General features: G+C 37.0%; 1 protein-coding gene and 1 pseudogene across 3 annotated transcripts; both read right to left on the bottom strand.

Moving 5' to 3' along the window:
• Positions 1 to 1,669: 1,669 nt before the first annotated feature.
• On the bottom strand, positions 1,670 to 18,056 carry LOC135695151 (NADH dehydrogenase [ubiquinone] 1 alpha subcomplex assembly factor 2). Of its 3 annotated transcripts, none has more exons than XM_065214140.2 (8): positions 17,840 to 18,056; positions 12,474 to 12,563; positions 12,124 to 12,164; positions 10,308 to 10,382; positions 8,780 to 8,801; positions 8,146 to 8,205; positions 6,363 to 6,563; positions 1,670 to 1,969 (listed from the first exon to the last, which is right to left on the bottom strand). In XM_065214140.2, the coding sequence occupies exons 1-7, from the start codon at positions 17,937 to 17,939 to the stop codon at positions 6,376 to 6,378; spliced, it is 576 nt and encodes a 191-aa protein (XP_065070212.2). In that variant the 5' UTR covers positions 17,940 to 18,056; the 3' UTR covers positions 1,670 to 1,969; positions 6,363 to 6,375. The 3 variants fall into 3 exon arrangements, with proteins under 3 accessions (XP_065070212.2, XP_065070211.2, XP_065070210.2); XM_065214139.2 differs by lacking the exon at positions 1,670 to 1,969 and adding an exon at positions 4,018 to 4,723; XM_065214138.2 differs by lacking the exon at positions 1,670 to 1,969 and having other exon boundaries at positions 5,462 to 6,563; positions 17,840 to 18,055.
• On the bottom strand, positions 12,576 to 14,298 carry LOC148959845 (zinc finger MYM-type protein 1-like; annotated as a pseudogene).
• Positions 18,057 to 19,296: the final 1,240 nt, after the last annotated feature.

Consider the following 19,296-nt stretch of genomic DNA (forward strand, 5'->3'; position numbering starts at 1 on the left):
CTGTAGGCCAATTCATTAGGATTCTTCAATCTCTTCTTTGTAAAAACCAACTTAAAGGAGCCTTAAAATAAGTAATAATACCGATAAGAACTTTGAAATTTCGGCGTTCGGAAAGTTCCGCGAAAGGGGGTTTCAATATATAATGGAAAAGGGAAGTACCAAAACGTAGGTATTTAGTACGAAAGCCAATTTAAAGCAACTGCCAACAAAAGAAATAATGCATAAAATTGCCCACAACAACTATCAAAAGAAAGGGAATTCTTCTAGACGCCTTTTTTTGAGATGTACCCCCGACGTCATCACAAGAAGTCTTAGAGTGAGCGTTATTGAAATGAAGTTACCGGATCGAAGGCACTAATGGGAAATAAGATATTGGATACCGAAGATATACCTCAAGGTTCCTGTCTGGGCCCCATTTTCCTCATTTATGTAAAAATGCCTCACAAATAAGTAAACACGGCATTCAGGCTGATGGCACCTGTATAATGCTACATTCACAAAATAAAAGAGAGCCATCTTTGAAAAAAATCCAGGAATTTTTTTGTAAATTAAAAAAACGCCCAAAAAACGAATAATGCACCGATCAAAGGCCAACAACTCTTCTTAGACTAGGCTGTTGTGTTCTGTATTTAAGATGAAAAACTGGGAACGAGCTAATAGAAATCATGCTATTATGAATCCGAATTCCGTGGAACACTAGCCTCTTCAGGAGTTTTTCACTGAGGCTTTTTAAACCTCTGGTCTTCTTAAAAATGAAATATTCCGCCAGAAAATTTTAAGGCAGGTGAGGTAGGCGCAGAAATGCTCTAACGAACGGACTGATCGCTTCTAACATACCCCTTGCTTGCTCCAGCGTAGAAGCTGTTTTTCCCCGACGGGAGACTAAAATTCCCCAACGTGGGAGCCAAAGCCCTTCATAGCCCTTCCCTAGCATGACGCCATAACTGTGCTAAACCAACTAACTTAATGTAATAGGCAATGATAACCCCCGTCATTTTGAAATGTATCATACATATGGTCGATCGACTTCCGCAAACGCCAGCCGATCTCTGCTTTTGTTTCCAAGGTCACCAAAACGGGAATGCCTGGGCGCGTTTAAACCACAGACATTCCAGACTGATAGTCTTCACCGTGTATGGAAGATTATAAACGACTCAAATGCTAACGCGGCATGGGGGGTGATCAGCCCCCAAATTTTTTTGAATACGCTCCCAAATTTGTAGTCGGTCCCAAGAGTTGGAAAAGATAGTAAAAATAATAGTGAGAAATCGAACAAGAAGCTTTTTAAAGACATTTTTGGACTTTTTGGGACTAATTGGGAAAATGCAGTTTCCGCCCTACTGCTTCATACAAATCGGTCATATCATTGATTGATCCAGTCCTCTTTAGATTCTGGTCTCGATTTTAAGACAGGAAAGGCCGTAGAAGTAACCCGGGAAACACAGTACGGGTTGGCTCATACGTTCGGTAACTGCCACATTAAGCAAGTGGTCACTACCGCTGATTTTGAAGCTTTGAAATCATTCCGAAAAATACTAGCCTCTACTTATCAGGGTACATTGAAGGAAGATCATGTGAATTCCGAAAAAATCTCGAAAAATCCAGCTAGATAAAGAAGCAGCTTTTCTAGAGCTAAACAAATTCCGCGGCAAGAGTAAAACAGATTGAATTTCATTCTTTTCAATTCATCTTCAATAATTTAAACAGACAAACGGTAGAAAAACTGGTTATCTGATAATGTCGATATTAATGTATGAAGATCGTAGAGTTCAGAAAACACGTTAACCATTTTCTTGACAAAATATTTCCCTACTTGCCTCCTCAAAGTTTCCTTGTACATTTTGATCAAGTTCCTTAGAAATGGAATTCAAGTAATATCATGAAGAGTTGGTCTTTCTTTCCTTCCCTTCCACGCCTTCCTCCCCTCAAACTACTGCATCGTTGGATTACCTTTCTCCCACTGTGGACTCTGGAAGATCGATGAAAAAATACACAACTTGTAGCCATTTTAATAGAAAATAATTAGTATTCATTACAAATGCCGTATGTTACAGTTCCTGTCTCCGTGATTAAGTGATGATACTAAAAAGCTCTGCAGATTTCTACTTGCACCAGGTTTAATTGGCGTCAACAGATCGAGTCTTGAGAACTTCTAGAAGTGTACTAACATAGTAGCATATTTAGAGGGTTGTAATTTATTAGTTTCAGTGAATTGAGACGGGTAAATTCGTCCACTTTGAATGCTGTCTTGTCCCCTCTGGAGGGCAAATAAACACTACCATACGAAATTATGATAGCAACTTGCATTTCGGAGGCTTTACATCCCCTACGAAATGAAGTCGGGTAAACGACAACGAACTTTGTCAATGCCCCTCGAAATCTGCATTGGTTTGTGTTACTCTAAGGAGTATCAATTCATTCTGTGAAGAAAGAAGTCTCTTTTTTCTTCTGGTGATGCGCAAAATATTGTTCGGGCATGTTGCAATTATAAAAAGACGTCTCAGTTGCGGTACTGGTCAATTGTCCTTTCCTTGTGCAAGTTTGCATCGAAGCAGTTGATCAGTTCGAGCAATAAAAAGGATGAAAAGGCCTCTCCAGTTTTCAGTCTCATCGTATATCTAATATGTAATTTCTTACGTTATTTGTCAGCGTCGGTTGTGATGTTAAGCGAATTGTTTATTTGTTATTAGTACTTTCAGTCGTGCACCATTAGTTGCAGCACAACCGTGGGACAATCATTCGCCTTTGGGCTTCACACACTCGTCGGTTGCGACCATGAACCCCGCAAACGCACAAACAATCAACATTAGGCCAACTGCTACCGGAAACATGTTGAAAATCCTTTTTGTTCCTCTTCAACAGTCCAGCCTTAGAGTTGATTAGGCCTGAAATATTCACAAAATGCTACGCTTTCGGGGTCAAAGACCAGGCAAGTAAGGTTAATTGGCTTGTCCGTGAAAATAGCACTGGGTCTCCAGTTTAGACGGGTGTTTCAATTTGTGCATATGTACGGTCCGAAAACAGGAACAATCGAAACAGGTGTCCTTATTGTTTAGTTCGAAAGTTCCTCAAAGTTCCACCCAATAGGAATCCCGCAAGGTAATTAATGTCCAAGTGTTTGCAACGCTTTTCCAGAATCTAAGCCTTGTGTATCTTTAATTGGCAATTACATATGTATCTAATCCCAGGATGCTTTAAGGGATTTCCTGAAAATATATCGGATACTTCGAATTGCGCTTCGTTGCGAAATCTTCGGAAACATTTTTCCCAAAAACCTTAAATTCCAAATCACTGGAAAGGTGGCTCCAGTGGGGCGGAAATTTATGACCATCATTTTCCCTTTCTAATCCCAAAAATGTTCTACAAAGAAATATTTTCTTGAAGCCTATCGCCAGAAATTTCTGAACCAGCTATCGAAATACTGGGGGGGGATTAATACTCCCATGCCCCGCTATTATCTGCGCAATTGAGAGCCGTAAACACACACCACATATTAGCAGCCTGGAATGTATATGGTTTAAGCGCACTCAGGAATTACTGGCCCAGAACCTATTTCTTTAGGATTCCGCATTCTACATTATATCGTTCGTCAGTTTCAATCTGCTGTTTGTTTCAATCTGCTGTCTGCTGTTTGTTTATCAGAATGCACACGTTCATTCGATCACTTGTTTGTTTCTAAAGCAGAGGAAAAATCAAATTGCCGTCATTACAAATACAAGCTAAAGTAGAAGGCCTTTTAAGAGACATTTTATCAAGTATACGTGGCTTTGCAATTACTTTTATCGAGTTATAAACAAATAGTAATAAATAAGTAAGGAAGTTTGAAATTAATAAAAAACACATAGTAAGAGCAGAATGCTCCTACTTTTAAATAAAGATTGAAATAAAGAAATAGCCAAGACTGTTTGAAAAACTCTTTATTTGAATGCTGTGTGGAGGAATTTTATTGACTACATCAGAAAGGGGCTTTGTCCATAAAGGGCAGAAAGATAGATTAACAGATACCCCTTCAAAGCATCGTTTTGCTCATGGTGCCGTGACCAGCTTATAAAAACGATCGAATTGCTTACTAACATTTCTATATCGCTGCCAACCTCTCAGCAAATATATATTCTGACATATATAATGCTAGCAAAATGCCTCTGATACGATCGGTATTGCAGATTGGTATAGTATTATTCTTGCTTAAAACTGGCAACTGGGAAGCGATATCAGAAAGGATTCTCCTTCACTTGAAGCCAAGGACCGCGGAGTATATTGCAGATTGAGAAGGCTAAAACATTGGGGAGGGGGGCTAAACATGCTAAAAACCAAGAGTAAGACAATTGTTTGTATGGTAATAAGTACATTTTGGAAATTATGGGAGAGGGGCTTCCGTGGTCTCTGCCTCAATGTTTAATCTCGCTGTTTAATCTGATTTTGATGAGTGAACAAATCAGTCATATATTTTGGAGCTAGTCCATTTAGAGCCTTGAAGACTACTATGGCTGTTTTGAAGTTGATTCGTCCTTGAATGGGCAGCCATTTCAGTTTCTTAACCAGTGGACCTGAATGTTCACGGTCTGGAAGGTCATATATCAACCTTGCTGCTCTCTTTTGAAGCTTCAACAGCGAGGATATCTTCGTAGAAGACCCCCAAACCACACTGCCGTAATCAAAATAGACTTGTATGAAGATTTGATAGAACAATTTTCTTGTATCAAATGGCAGGTAAGACTTGATCCTACGAAACAGAGCAAGGTTGCGACTTACAGTATTGCATACGTTTTTAACTTGATCGTTCAATGTAAGATCTTGGTCAATAATAACTCCAAGGAGCTTTTGTTGGTAAATCTGAAGTAATGGCTGCTCATTCATTTTCACCTCAATTGCTTGATCTTGTTGGTTTCTTTTCAGCTTCAAACGTTTTTGCTGTGTCGTGACCAGAAGAGATATTACTAAGCTTCTTTCAAGTCAATGGCATCCTTCGCTAAGCTTTAATGTTTTTCTGCCCCTCTCACGGCTTTCCCTCTAGAATGCCTTAAAATCAGTCCAAGAAACAAACCTTCGATATATAACCTAGCAAAATGCCTAGACAAAAGTGGGCCCATACATACTAATTTTCACAAAACTGGTTGAATTTGGCCTCCTCTCACTGGAATTTGATGATGAGACAGAAATAAGCGATTTTTCCAAAAAAGAACACATTTAAGGTTTTCACCTCCGTTAGATGTTATATACGATTGCCCAGGGGCGGACTGGCTGGTCGGGCTATTCGGGCGATCGCCCGAAGGGCCGGTCAGTTTAAGGGCCGGTCAATAAAAATGCAAAAAAATAAATTGGTTTAAAAAGTGAATGCAAGGAGAAAAAAATATACCCACGCGTTGATCTGTTTGACTTGAATTTTCAGAGACTTTGTGGGAAAGAATAAATATACACGCGAGTACTTCAAAACCATCAAAATTGTGAATTCATTATTGTCATCCAGATGATGGATAAAACATGTTGGATACGTTGGATAAAACAGCATGTTTCTTCCAACATAAAAAAACTGCCCCTCGTCTTCCAACATAAGAAAGAGAACAGCCTATTTCGATCCACAACTGGGTATATATTTTTCATCGTGTTCTTTCGGACCCTGATTCTGATGTTTTATGCTCTGAGGAGTGTCAGACGAAAAAGCTTTTAGTATGTCGTAAAATGTTTGCTTTTTTCAAAGTCATTAACCATGTTCTGCTAGCCATGTTCTGTTAACCATGTTCTGTTAACCATGTTCTGCTAACCATGTTCTGTCAACCATGTTCTGTTAACCATGTTCTGTTAACCATGTTCTGTTAACCATTTTCTGTTAACCATGTTCTGTTAACCATATTCTGTTAACCATTCATCCATGCACAAAATTACTGAATTTAAAAACTTCTTTTCCGTACAGACTAATATTTACTAGAATTTTCCGAGGAATTTTTTATTTGCTATTATTATGGGCCGGTTTGATCAAAATGTGCCCGGGCCAAAAAAGTTAGCCAGTCCGCCTCTGCGATTGTCCACACCTTTTGATTTGCAATGGAAGAAATATAAAAGAACACTTAATTAAGCACTCCTGAGAAGTTCAATGAACATTTTCCAAATGGTTCTGACACTCGCAGTGACGTAATTATTCATTCGTAACAAGTCAACTTTGACACTCACAGTGACGTAATTATTCAATTCATTCATTCATTCAGTCAACATTGATTTTGATACTCAAATACTAAGTTATACGTCAATCAATCAAAATGACGACATAAGCTTTATTCGTATCTTCGGAACGTTTTCAAAGAGATAGAACGATAGTTTAATAGAATAACAAAACACCTTAATTGTTCACACTGATTACTAAATACCTTAACACGACTGCTACGATTTCATCTTCTTGTTTGGTGTCCAACTCTCCGGTTGAAAACTTTCCTCCTCGTTAATTTCCTGTTCAGAGTTTTTAGTGTTCGGTTTTGGCCTCCACGAACCAGGTTCAAAATTGCTACCAACAGTGGAAGGTTCGAATGTCTGCTGACGGGGGCCAAAGAAGTTCGCAGAGGCGTGCCCGACTAGAATTTCAAAAAAATCTTCATTAATATAAAAAATTATCTTAAAAATAGCAAAAAAAGGACTTCTTTCAATGTTTTCATTACTCTTAAGAGATCCATTTTTTCTTTGAAAACAAAAATCTTTCGAAGAAAGCAAATTCGAAGTCTTTCGAAGTAGATCTCGTAATGATTGAAATAACCCAAAAAGGGCTTATTCAAACTCGCTGCTTGAAAGATGGGCTAATTGAATAGATAGGGACACAATCATAACATTTTTTTATTCTATCATACTGCCTTATACGTGGTAAATTTTAGCAAATAAGCTAAAAAGACAGAATATTTGAAATAAATTTTGGTCGATGAGTTGAGAGACATTCTTAAGGCACAAAATTCAGGTAGATTATGCTTTGAAGAAAAAATTTATGTTTAGACTAGATGACTTGCAAGAAAACCATTATGAAACTTAACTTAATTTTTTTTCATTTTTTCTTTTTTCATTTCTCATTTCTCTTACTTATCAAGGTTAACGAGCTGTCAGTACATATGAAACTGTTCCACGGGCCCATTTGCTGAAAATATATTATGTATCAATTACTAAAGAAAAGAAAAAGTATTAAAACAAAGTAAAATTATAATCAAACGTTCTTCTTGGATGTTTCTACGTAGGCTGGCAGTTTGATTTTCCAGTTTAGCTTATTCCAGAGAAAGCTACTGTCTGCCCTGTCATTGCTCATGAAAAGGCGTCTTAAAATAAGTTCTGTAAACCTCAAAATTTTATTTGTATCTTCAGAACGTTTTCAAAGAGATAGGTTGATAGTTTATTAGATGACTGCCTGGGGCCTAATTGTGTAGAGTAGGGATCTCTGATATAAATTGTGCGGCAACCTGCACTCTTAAGTAAAAAAGGAGACGAAGCAATGTATCTAGAGAAAAAAAAGACCTCTTGTGTACATCAAAAATATTACTAAACAATTTTTTGGTGGTACAAAACTTAAAATTGGCTTTAAAAAAAGCAAACATCTGAGTATACTGAAGCTTTTAGTCTGACTTTCTTCCGAGTGTAAAACTTCAGAACATAGAACGAAAACTCTACGCTAGGATATATATATATCCAGTTGTTGATCACACTGGCAAGTTAACTCAAAGATAACGGAACTCTTTTGGGTGGTAGATAGATAACGCAATCCTTTTGAATGGATGTTTTGAATCTATCTACATAAACACGAAAAAACGCTTTTGTGTAGACAGAAGGAGTTAGTTTTCACCTTAGGACTCCATTGGTAACATTTTCAATAGGCAAGAGGCACTGATTGGGCAGCCTCAAAAGTCATGTGCTCGCGTTTCAGATTGGCCTATTTCGATCCACAACTGGGTATAAATATTTCCTAGCGTGGAGTTTTGGATCCATGCTCTAACGTTTTATGCTCTGAAGAGTGTTAGACGAAAAGCTTCAGTATACTCAAATGTTTTGCTTTTTTCAAAGCTAATTAAAAATATTATTGTTCCAAATCCGAAGCCTTGTGTAAAACCTTTTCTATTCAATTTAATTCTGTAAAAATGTGCATATGAAGAAAGGGGAAAGCACCATCCAGGCACAACTTACTTTGCTTCGTTCTTGTGGCTCCAAATCCATCTGCTTCTGTCACTCTGGATATTAACCCGTCTAGAAATAATTTTACAAAACTAAAATATATTCTTTTAAATGTACAGTTTGGCAATTTGCTGATAACAATTGATACTCTTTAGCTTACTATTTTTGCTAGCATGTGACTGCTATTCTCGGTGTCTTTTAGAGGGGTTGTAATAGCAGGAAGCTGATACTCTGGAAAATGAGAACCAAGATAAACAGGGGTGGATAAAGTAGACAAATAGTATCATTTTCCTAGACAATTGCAGAAAGATGCTATTTTCTTACCCTTCACATCCAGCCATAACGGGGACCATAATAGAATGAAATGGACCGTAAATATTTTCCAAAAAATAAATTCAGCCACCCCCTTCCCCCCAATCCCATTATGAAATGGCACCATACCAGATATACTCGATCATTCAAAGAGATTGCATAAAACCATGAAATGCTACTTAACATTTCGTGCAGCAGGACAAAAGCTTACACGCAGGACACTTTTTATCATCAGGCATATTCCATCAACAAGTGGCCCCTATAAATGGGAAGGACTTTTTTACATTGGATACAACAAATACACGTTGCATTTAAATGTGAAAACTACACTCACCTTCATAAGCTTTCTGTTGGGCCTTGAACGAAGAAATAAGAACTTTCATTGAGCAACAAAGTGACTGAAATAAGACTAACTGCCACAAGCGCCAGTAGCTAAGTACTCTCGTTGAAAATTTAATGGCGGAGTTTGCCTTAAAGGTTCCAATGGTACAATCTTAGAATGTTTACAATAAGAGCACGATCTACCTCCTGAACTGAAGTTAATAAGATCTCTCAATCATTTCCTTCTCCTAAATGTGTATATTTTTACTATCTGATTGTGACTGCATATGCTTCAACTCTGAATAAGTGTGAGCTATTGAAACGAGAAACTATTCAAGCATGCTAACCAGCCTGTTTCCAAAAAAGTTGTATCTTTGGTTGTGTCGAGAATTGCGTGCTACTTAGCCTGTTAATAGATTTATTAGAAGCTCAGCTACTCAAAGGGCTTCCTTGTAGGAAAACCAAAGTTCAGGAACCAAATTTCAATCTTTAATCGAAAATAATAGGACAGAGGCTCAGAAGAGATGGAGGTTAGACCAAGGTTGTTGAGTACAGTACACATGTTAGACTATGAAAAGGGTAACACCTTAAAAAGTTTTCCAGCTCTGGAAAGTAAATACGATTTCTGTGGGACAGATTTATGTGTATATTTTCTTTTTTTCGGACATGTCTCAGGGTACCACGAAAAACACTCTTTTTTTAATAAGAACCAGTAAATTTTGATAAGAACCAGTAAATTGACTGTTCTTAATTTTTTCGAAAATCTGAGGCTGGATTGTTCTTAATTTGTTCTTAAATTAAGAGGGTGTAAGCAGTACTATTGCTAGCTTTTTCGCTCTAAGGAGGTGTTCAGGCCTCATTTGCCAACAAAGTGAGTGAGACAGCCTTAATTTGCTGACAAATTTGAATATTTACCGAAAAGGCACCCACACATCGCTAAAAATCCTCGATTTTGAGAAAAACCTTGTTCAAAATTGCATTTTGCAGAATCTCAGCCTCAGCTTGCTCTTAATTTGTTCTTAACTTTTGATCAGTTTTGAGGCTCGTGTTCTTATAAAATTGTTCTTTTAAAAAAAAGAGTGAACATCTTTGGTCTCCTTGAAGCAACATCAGTGGTAGTATCTGTACAGTTTCATGTGGATATGAAAGGTTTGTTACCGGCCAATCTTATGCAGTTCTCCACAGGCTATCTCGATGGTCTTAGGACAACTGTCAAAAAACTTGCCTTACTTCAGCCACGCAAGCTTTGAAAAATTTTTACGTTTTTGTTTTTACAATTTTGGGGATTTTAGTTTTTGAGCACCTTTTATCAGAGGTTAGAGCATTACATTTACAACAATGCATTGTGGCATAAAATGAAAATAAATGCTTAGAAAAATACCCGATATTTAGATTATACTCTAGTTTAGAATTAAGGAGCTTAATTTTGTGCTTGTAATACACAAATAAAAATATAGGACATGCATAAGAAATTACAGATTTAAACATAAAATACTGCGACTGCTAAGTCTTTTGACAGCTTAAAGAATAAAGTTTCAAACCTCATCATCTTTTCTTTGGACATCAGCTCCTCTCGCTGCGATTATTTTCTCCACTTTTTCTCTCTCCAGCAATTCCTAATATAGACAAATATCAAAGGTTTCTCAAAACTAAGATAAAGAGGAATGCATCAGAAACGCATGCTTTCCAAACTTAAAGGTTAAAAGGTCTTCATAGTGGATCAACAAAGAACGCGAGTCAAAAATGGGATGTGTCTAACTGACTATTGTTGACTGAAATCTAACTGTTGTTGAAATGACAATGGCCTAACTGTTATGGAATATGCTAATATCAGGACAGAATAACACAGTAATGAACTAGCATGAGATAATGGAACGTAGCCACAACCGGGCCCATACACTTGTTCGCACTTGTACTCACAGGACTAGCAGGTTTATTATTTCAATCATTAATTCATACAGGCATTTTTATCTCCGCAGCATTGCCCTAGAAAAGTGACGCATGTCGGTTCCTGACAGAACATATCTTGGAGGAAGGGCCACTGTCTCGATCTTTAGTTTCAATGCTAAGTATGTAGCATTGTAATTCTTGGTCCCCATACAGCATTTTATAGTCAGATAAAAGTTGAACAGAAAGCTTTAAGCCTTGGCCAAACGATTCGATTTTTTGCTCGATCTTTCTCTCGACATTTGATCTCAAAATCGAGCAAAGTCGAGCATGGATCGCCAAACGATTCGATTTTTCGCTCCATTTTTCACTCGACTTTTCGCTCATGCCAACAAATGAAGGCAAAGAAACTCAAAGCGGCTGCCGTGCTTATCTTAAATGTCCTTTTACATTAACTTGACGAGCTCTAGCGTCATTCGCTTCAGACAGTAACCGTCACTAACTATTTTATTTTGCTTAAGTAAATTACTATTTTAGGCATACTCTTGTTTCGTTTGATTAATTCCATTCTTAAAATGGAATTTATAACTTTAAAAGGTCCCCTGGATCTAGAGACCCCATGGTAGTATGCTTCCCTGCCCCCCCCCCCCCCCCTTTGACCGCCCGGCTTTCGAATATATCAGCTCTGTTACAAAATAACTAAGCATATGAGATGATAACTGCGCACGCGCTCACTCGACTCACTCGACAAGGTGGCCAAACGATTCGATTTTCATTCGACAACACCTTTTTCACTCGACTATTTTGCTAAAGATCAAACTTCACTCGACATCACTCGACGCCATTCGACTTGCTTGACAAGGTGGCCAAACGACTTGATTTTTCACTCGATTTCTTATTGAGTAAAAAGTCGAGTGAAAAATCGAGTCGTTTGGCTGGGGCTTTACTCCAGTTCCTTAACGGCGCGTAAGATGTGTGAGATAAGAAATTCCATACAACTCCTGCTAAATGATTTGCTTCTATATTTCTATAAGACGAGAACTACCTATACTAATCACCTGTTCCCTTGTACAATGCATATAAAATACATCTCTTCCATTGCCAAAATACTATTGCTTCTTCTCCATATTCTACCCAAACAATTTTGACAGTTTATGTTACAAAAAACATGTTATTTAATATAAGATATTAGGGAATATAGCTACATAAGCTGAAATAGACCAATGCCTGGCTTGTTAAGGCAGACATAGGACAGGTTTATTCCAATGTGGCAGATTTTCAGAAAATCTTGTTTAATTTGGAACTTTTCGCAGTATTAGGTTTCCCATCTGTCTTAAGGTAATGGTTGGTCCCATTTATACCCCAAATGCAGGGGAAGTGCCTGTTAGAGAGGGCATTTGTCGTGAGCCACATTATGATTGTCTTTTCTTTTACTAGGAATTTCTTTCAATTTTGAAAAAAGGAACATACCATGGTAGTAGGAGGTGTGTCAGTTCTTCCACGAATCCATGCTGTTAAACAAATTAGAACTTTTAACAAATTTGTAAAAAGTTTTCTAATAAGTTTTGTTAGTAGCAGGCAACCAAAATAATAAAACCGCTGTGATCAAACAATCAAATAACAGCAATTTAGGCCTAGCGACTCATGCAAATGCCATATTGTAAACTTGATTAATAATTAAATAATTAAATAATGTTTAATAGTTAAAAGGAATAACGTAACTAGAAAGTTATCATCAATTTCATTTATCATTTTAGTAGCAAATGCTAGCTTTCTTATCATGAATTTGAGCAAAAAAATTTCAAGTACAGGAAACCAACCTTCCCACTGATTTGGTATCATTCCTTGGACATAATCTTCAGGTTTGACACCATCTGATCTTTCTAAAAATCGCCTCTTCTTTCCATCTCCTGGAATAAGATTTAATAAAAATCTCAACTGGCTTTAAAAAAGTTGTATTTGTATCCTCGACCACTTGAAAACAATCACTTTCTCCTTCACAAAACGAAACCAGTACATAGAAAGGTATTGTTCTAACGTGTATTCATTCTCTTGCATAAATGATATCTATCAGAATGTCTGGTTACAACGATTCTGAAGGTTGAAGGATGGGCGCTTATTCGAGGGGTGGGCGCTAATTCGAAGGGGCGGTTATCCAATAACTTCACCTCTAGATGGGCGCTTATTCGAGGGGGCTCTTATTTGAGGGGGGGGGCGCTTGCTCGAGGCATTACGGTAACTCTCTTCAAAATGTCGCCGAAGCAGACGGCTTCATTCTCTACAAACAGCAAATTGAAAAGGGAAAGCTGAGCAGAGAGTGATAGTGTATTGACATCTTCACCGTAAGTTTGCTCCAGAAACCTTAACTCCTCCGAATGATCTTCACATTTCAAAACCTTTGAAAGCAATGAATCTAATTTTTCATAAGCTTCGAAGCAAGGCTGACTAAACCTGAGGTTAATGGAATGAGCCATTAAGTGAACTGCTTCAAAATAGATGTGTCTAAATAAATCCCGAGGAGATTCAGCAAAGGTAGCTTGACTTCCCTCCTCATATCTGGCAGAAAAATGTCCTTTACGGGGTAACTTTGGTTTTTTAACCATACCATGCTGCTTAGCAATTACCTTTCAGTAAAACTATAAATCGTAAAACGAATTGAAGCTTTCAGTATTGCGAATACTTTCCAGAATTCTTTTAGTCAGAAGTGCCAATCGCTTTCCAGAGATAGCTGACAGTTCCCCTGTAAAGTCTTTGACAAGTTATCAGTATGGACAAATAACCTTTGACCGAGATTTAATCCAAAAAAGAACTCAAAACTTTTCATTTTGCTCTCACAACCAATTATTCTAGATTTGGCATTTGAATCTAAAGTTCCAGATTCTAGCAAACACGTCATTACTCAAAGATTTGATCGTAATTTTCAATGATCCGTTGGGGACCGGTTGCCCGTACAGTCCACCGGATAGTGCTCAGCTTCTTCACTGACGTAGCAGTTACGTCTTCCACATCACCTTCAATCTCAATGTCGTCTTTTCTTTCGCCGACAATTTTCTCCCTTTTTGGAGAGCATTTAACCAGCGTGATGATTTCTCTCGAAATGCCCATTGCATCTTATAATACCATGCTATCCGATGTAGTATATTTTACGGTTAAACTCAAAGAATTAGCATGACAGTGGGTGAGCAGTGTAACTGGTTCCATCTTAACAGTGTCCCCGAAAACAACTTTAAGGGTAATAAAAGCCTTGTTAGACAATCCTGTATAGCAGTTAGGATCGTTTTGGATTCAATGTAAGGCACATTGTAAAATCCTAAAAAGTCCTCACGGGCATCTAACTTTTCATCGACCCATCTAAGGCAAAAACTCATTTGTTCTTTATTTGCAATATCTGTGTACTCATGGCAGATTAAGAAATAGAAATTGGGGCGAATATCCCTAGCTACATCTCGCAGGATAGTATTTGACATGATCTGTAAGATTTTCCCCTTTTGTAATCCATTTAGCCAGTATTGGGTCATCTATTGTACGTAACTTTATCAATTGCAGAAAGTTTGATGCCTCATCTGTATCTCCTTGGAAAGCAATTCCTTGTTTACCAAGAAATCGAACACTCTGGAGAATTTTCAAAAAAACAGTGACGATTTTGTTCCATCACTGTTTTCGCATTCTGGAACAACATATTCAAAAGTTAGAGCAGTCTTTTTGAATTGTCATGTTGTTTGAAATATTCCAAAGCATGTTTCCAGTTCGAGAATCCTGATGTAATAAAAGAATACTCTTTATTTCTGCTGCTCTCCAAACAAAGTTTTGCATTCTGCCGCGAGCAAACGAAACGCAGCAGACAGTCTCGAGAAACATCATAATGAAACCATGGAAACTTCCTGAACCAAACACCCTGGCATGAGCCAAACTGTTCTCCGAACATCGTTCTTGGGAAGTCGTAGTGAACCGGTTGGAAAGGTGTAGTAAAGGATATTGCAGCATTTTCTTAAAGAGTGACTGATGCGGCAGGAGAGTGTGTAGTTGTGTAGTTCTTGCAGAGGTTAGATTTTGGCATGTTGGGGGTGCTCAGTTGATTAACAATGGATAATTCAATTGATGAAGTAAATTCCTCTAGGCGAGTCATTTTGAGTTTTTTGAATCACATTTGCCATTTTATTGCTTTTCACACTATCTCTGAAAATAAATAAAAATTTGGTTTTCGAAATTAAAGTTAAGTTTAAAAGTCCAAAATAGCAAGTGATTGATTTAATGCAGTAGCCTCTTTTCTACAAGAACCAGATAATTTCTGCCGAAACTCAATGTTTTTATTTTTTTAATAATTTAAGGCTCGGATGTTCTTATTGTTCTTCATATGGTAACATTGATTTTTCTACAACTACATACCATAAAAGGTTTCTAATTAACCTCTAAATAACGATCTCCTCTACTTTGTTAACATGAGAGAAAATTTTCAAAAACACTTTTTTTTATAATTTTTTTATGAGATTGGTATCTTTTGATTATGTTCTTATATTTAGAGAACTGAGCCTTGTTGTTCCTATAAAGTGTGTTCTTATAAAAAAGTGTGAGAGAAGAGGTATAATAACACAAGCATAACTCACGTGATTTATCTGAGGTGTCCTGTTTAAAAAAACTGTTATCTTCGGTGATGATTCCTTCTTATGTCCTTTTTTGCGATCCATGTTTCCATGTTACATTAATCATATTAGTTTCTTTATTTGTTATCACTGTTGGCTTAAATGAACCAGAATGCCCTGCACTGTAAGTGATCAATTTTCAGTGAATCTTTAAGTGCCCAGTTGATTGGTTGATTCCGTTAACTTTCAGAAATTTGTGCCAAATGGAAAGCAGGCCGAGTAAAAATACTAAAACCTTTGATGTACCCATCATTCTCTTCATAAACTTTGAATGACTGATTTGGTGAATTGCAATTTTTAAATGTGACGGAATACTTTCACAAATAGTCTCGCACCTCTTCTGAAATGAAGGCCCGAAACCCAAAATAAATGGTAACAATTAACAGAGATAATAAACACCCAATTTGCTTTACATCAGAAACACGAAAGTTGACAAAGGGACCATGTGTAAATGAGGTTTACATAATGCTAAAGTTAATACTGTTGACACATTAGCTATAACAAGACAAATCATATTTTAAAAAACTTTCAAACCCTATTATTGCAAAAAGTGGGGGGGGGCTATGCTATTGTCAGGCTGCTAGCCTAATTGATTGCATGGTTCCTGCCAGTAGCATGCCCTGTATACCTGAGGCAATAATTTGCAAAAAATGTGATATTCTAAGTAGATTGTAAAGACCATAAAAACTTTTTATTCAAAATATTCCCCCAACTTCTTCCAGCAGTGGTAGCTATGACTCCATCCCTCCTGGTTTTGGAAATTCTCCATTACAGAAAGCTTACTAAAATTTGCCAGTACAGAGTGTGACTAATTTTGACAAGATTATTATCATCCAAAATTGCCAGGCGTACCAACACTTTTAGTTTTACAAGATTTACATCAAATGCATCTAGTCTTTGGGTGCGTTTTCATCACCCAGACTGTAATGTGCAGCACTTTTTGATCTTGGGTGCAAAACTGGTTGGAAAGTCTTCAGGTGCAGGCAGAAAGTGCACTACACATTTCATCTGAACATGTTTCAAAAGGAATGAGCATCATTTAGCTCAGGTGCATGAATGGCTTAACTTTTTGCTGAGATAAATAAACGAAACAAACATAATCATATCAGTTCAAGACCTGTTGTTCTGACATAAATAACCTCCTAACAAAGGCACACTTCTGAAAAGGCCCAAGTTATCTGAGCCAAGTGCATCAAATTTCCGGTTACAATCTTGGGTTCCAACTCCTTTGACGTTTTCAATCTGGCACAGTGCTACTCTACCAAGAATCTGGATGCAAAAGGGGAGGTAAATCTTAGTTCAATTATTTTATCTTGGTCTCTGTATTCAAGTTAAATTATGTTCATGTTTATAAAGTCCTCTTAATAATTGTCACAGCTCCTTTTTATCGGTGGATCTACTTAACACCGGACTGAAGAAAAAATATCTCAGGTGTGCACTGGCCATTACACTTAGGTTACAAAAGTATGTAAACAGTAGTTGAAAATGGCGACTCACAGTGGCCGAGGGCCTAAAGTGATAAATTTCTGAAACAAAATTACTAGGTGAAGGGTCTGGGGGATGACAGATAATGGCATGAAAATGCATTTGTCGTCTTACAGAGTTTCAGTTGAAAACAAAATTGAATGATACGTTTGCTGTTTAAAGAAGGAAATTAAGTAAAATATTGCAGCACTGCTTCAAAATTCTTCTGTACAAAATTTCTGAAGCATTTGTAAATAGTGGCAATGAAATGAAGCTTTTTGTAAAAAAATATAATGCTTAAGTAAAAATATTGGTAAAGAAACTTCAAGCTTAGCGTTGATGACAAAATTATTACTTAGAAGACTTTTTTAGCAGAAATATAGGGCTCGAAAGTTTCACTATTGACACCAGGTGTGTCGCTGTTCATTTGACCAAAAAGGTTTTTGAATTTTTAATATCTTCATCATCTACACAAGTAACACTTCAAAAACATTAAGTTGAACGTTTTATCTTCATTATGCTTTTGTGAATCGTGAATAGAATTATTTAAATCCACTGTTTATGTTTTTTAAAGAATAAACTATTTTGATCACTAAACGTCAACTTTTAACGGTGTTCATCTCGTTTCATTATCAATAATCTGCAGGATAACATCTCACCTAAAAGAATCTCTCAAGTAATAATTTTATTGTCAGAATAAACGTAAACGTATCCTGATTTATGTTGTGCTTCTTTAAAATTGCCAACATTTTGTCTTAACTGTTTATCAATGCTTCGATAATTTTTTTCAGAATTTTTCAGAACATTGGTTCAACATTTCCCTGTATTATTGTTCTCTAAACAGTTGAATAATCCTTCAAATTCTTTTCTGTATTCCTAAGCCATTGAAATGACACATTATTTTCCCGCCGAAGTCACTAGAAACGAAGGCCCCTTCACCTAGTAATTTGGTTTCGGAAATTTATCGCCTTAGGCTTTTGGCCACTGTGAGCCGCCATTATTGACTATCATTTCCATACTTTTGTACCCCAAGTGTACTCTGCAGTCTGGACACAACGTCGAGACACTGAAACTTGGCTTACCTTTTTCAACTTCATAATATTTGTTACCAAGATGGTCAACACCGACAAGTCTTTTGACGTTGGATTGGGGCAATAAAGATGCCAAAATTCTTCTTATCATCGCTGTTTGTGCGAACAAGGCTTTACCCACTTCACTGATCTAGTGGCATTACCCTACTGCTTTACCTCTCTGCATGGAAGCCATTTTTAAATTGGCCTCTCGTGCCTCGATTTCGAAAAGCCAACTCGTTTGGAAAAGATATATCATGACGTAACTTATGCGATTTCTATTGTCTAATGTCTAAGGAGTGCGAATCAGCTACATTTCTGAGAAAAACGACTCATGCCAAATTTTGGAATCCGAATTTCGAGTTTAATAAAAATAACCTACTGCATCTACCGACCGATTTACGCATTGGTGTATAGAACAGGGCATTTCCAAGTTGCAACTCTGAAGTTTAGATCCATTCACCAAAGCGTTTACAGCTTCCCTATAATGCATTGTGCACTGTTTGGCAGAACAATAAAACAGTAAAAAATCATCACCGACCGTTTTATGTTGACAGTTTGAAATTTTCACTTCAAGTGGATATAGGTGACATTCAACTAGGCTAAATTTTCGTGACAAACCATAAATTTGAAGAGAAACTCATGTATCGAACTATTTTATTTGATACCGCTAATTGAATTGGTTTATTATTCATAATGACACTTTCCGCAATAGGATTTTGGTTATATTTAGCACAGGTTATGAAACATATGTTCATTGGTAATGCTAATTCATTATCAAATTCAAATCACCTTAGCCTATTCATATTTGCAAATGTGTAATTCTAAAAGAAGATGGCAGAGTAAACATTGTCATTGATGGCAGAGAATTCAAATTCAGAAGATTTCAATGAAAATTCTTTAGATCTTCTCAGGAGGTTTCTTGGTAGATGTGTGGATATTGTTAATGAAATTTGGTGATTCATAAAATAATGATACTTTTCCATGTGATCGAAGAAAGTGATGGAGCAGTTCTGCTTATGTTTTTTTCAAGAAATTGACTGGGTGCAAGAAGGAGACTTACAACGAACATTGTAATGGTATTTAGTGATGGCAAACAAATATTGCCACTGGTAAAGACTTTACGGCGAAGTAGCCTTGAAAGCCAACAAAACTGGTAAAAGATTGAATTTCTTGAACAGCTTTAAAGAAAGGTAGCATGGCTAACTTGAAGTCTCAAACGAACAAGGATACTCTCATGCATATATCATATCCAGGAATTTCGCTAGCTGTCGTTGGCTTCCTCTTAAATATCACAGCTTTCCTTTTGCTGCGATCAGAGAAGTCATTTAAAAACCAGCGTACTTTGATTGGCAGCATAAATTTATCAAGAGCTGCTTCTTGCTTCGCGATTTTCCTTTGGTGGATATCAAGTTTATTGAGCCCTGAACAGGGAACTGCAGGAGTCTTCAATGTTACAATAAACGCAC

Source organism: Rhopilema esculentum, chromosome 8, assembly GCF_057945365.1.
Source record: "Rhopilema esculentum isolate cy_ngs chromosome 8, ASM5794536v1, whole genome shotgun sequence".
Taxonomy (NCBI): domain Eukaryota; kingdom Metazoa; phylum Cnidaria; class Scyphozoa; order Rhizostomeae; family Rhizostomatidae; genus Rhopilema; species Rhopilema esculentum.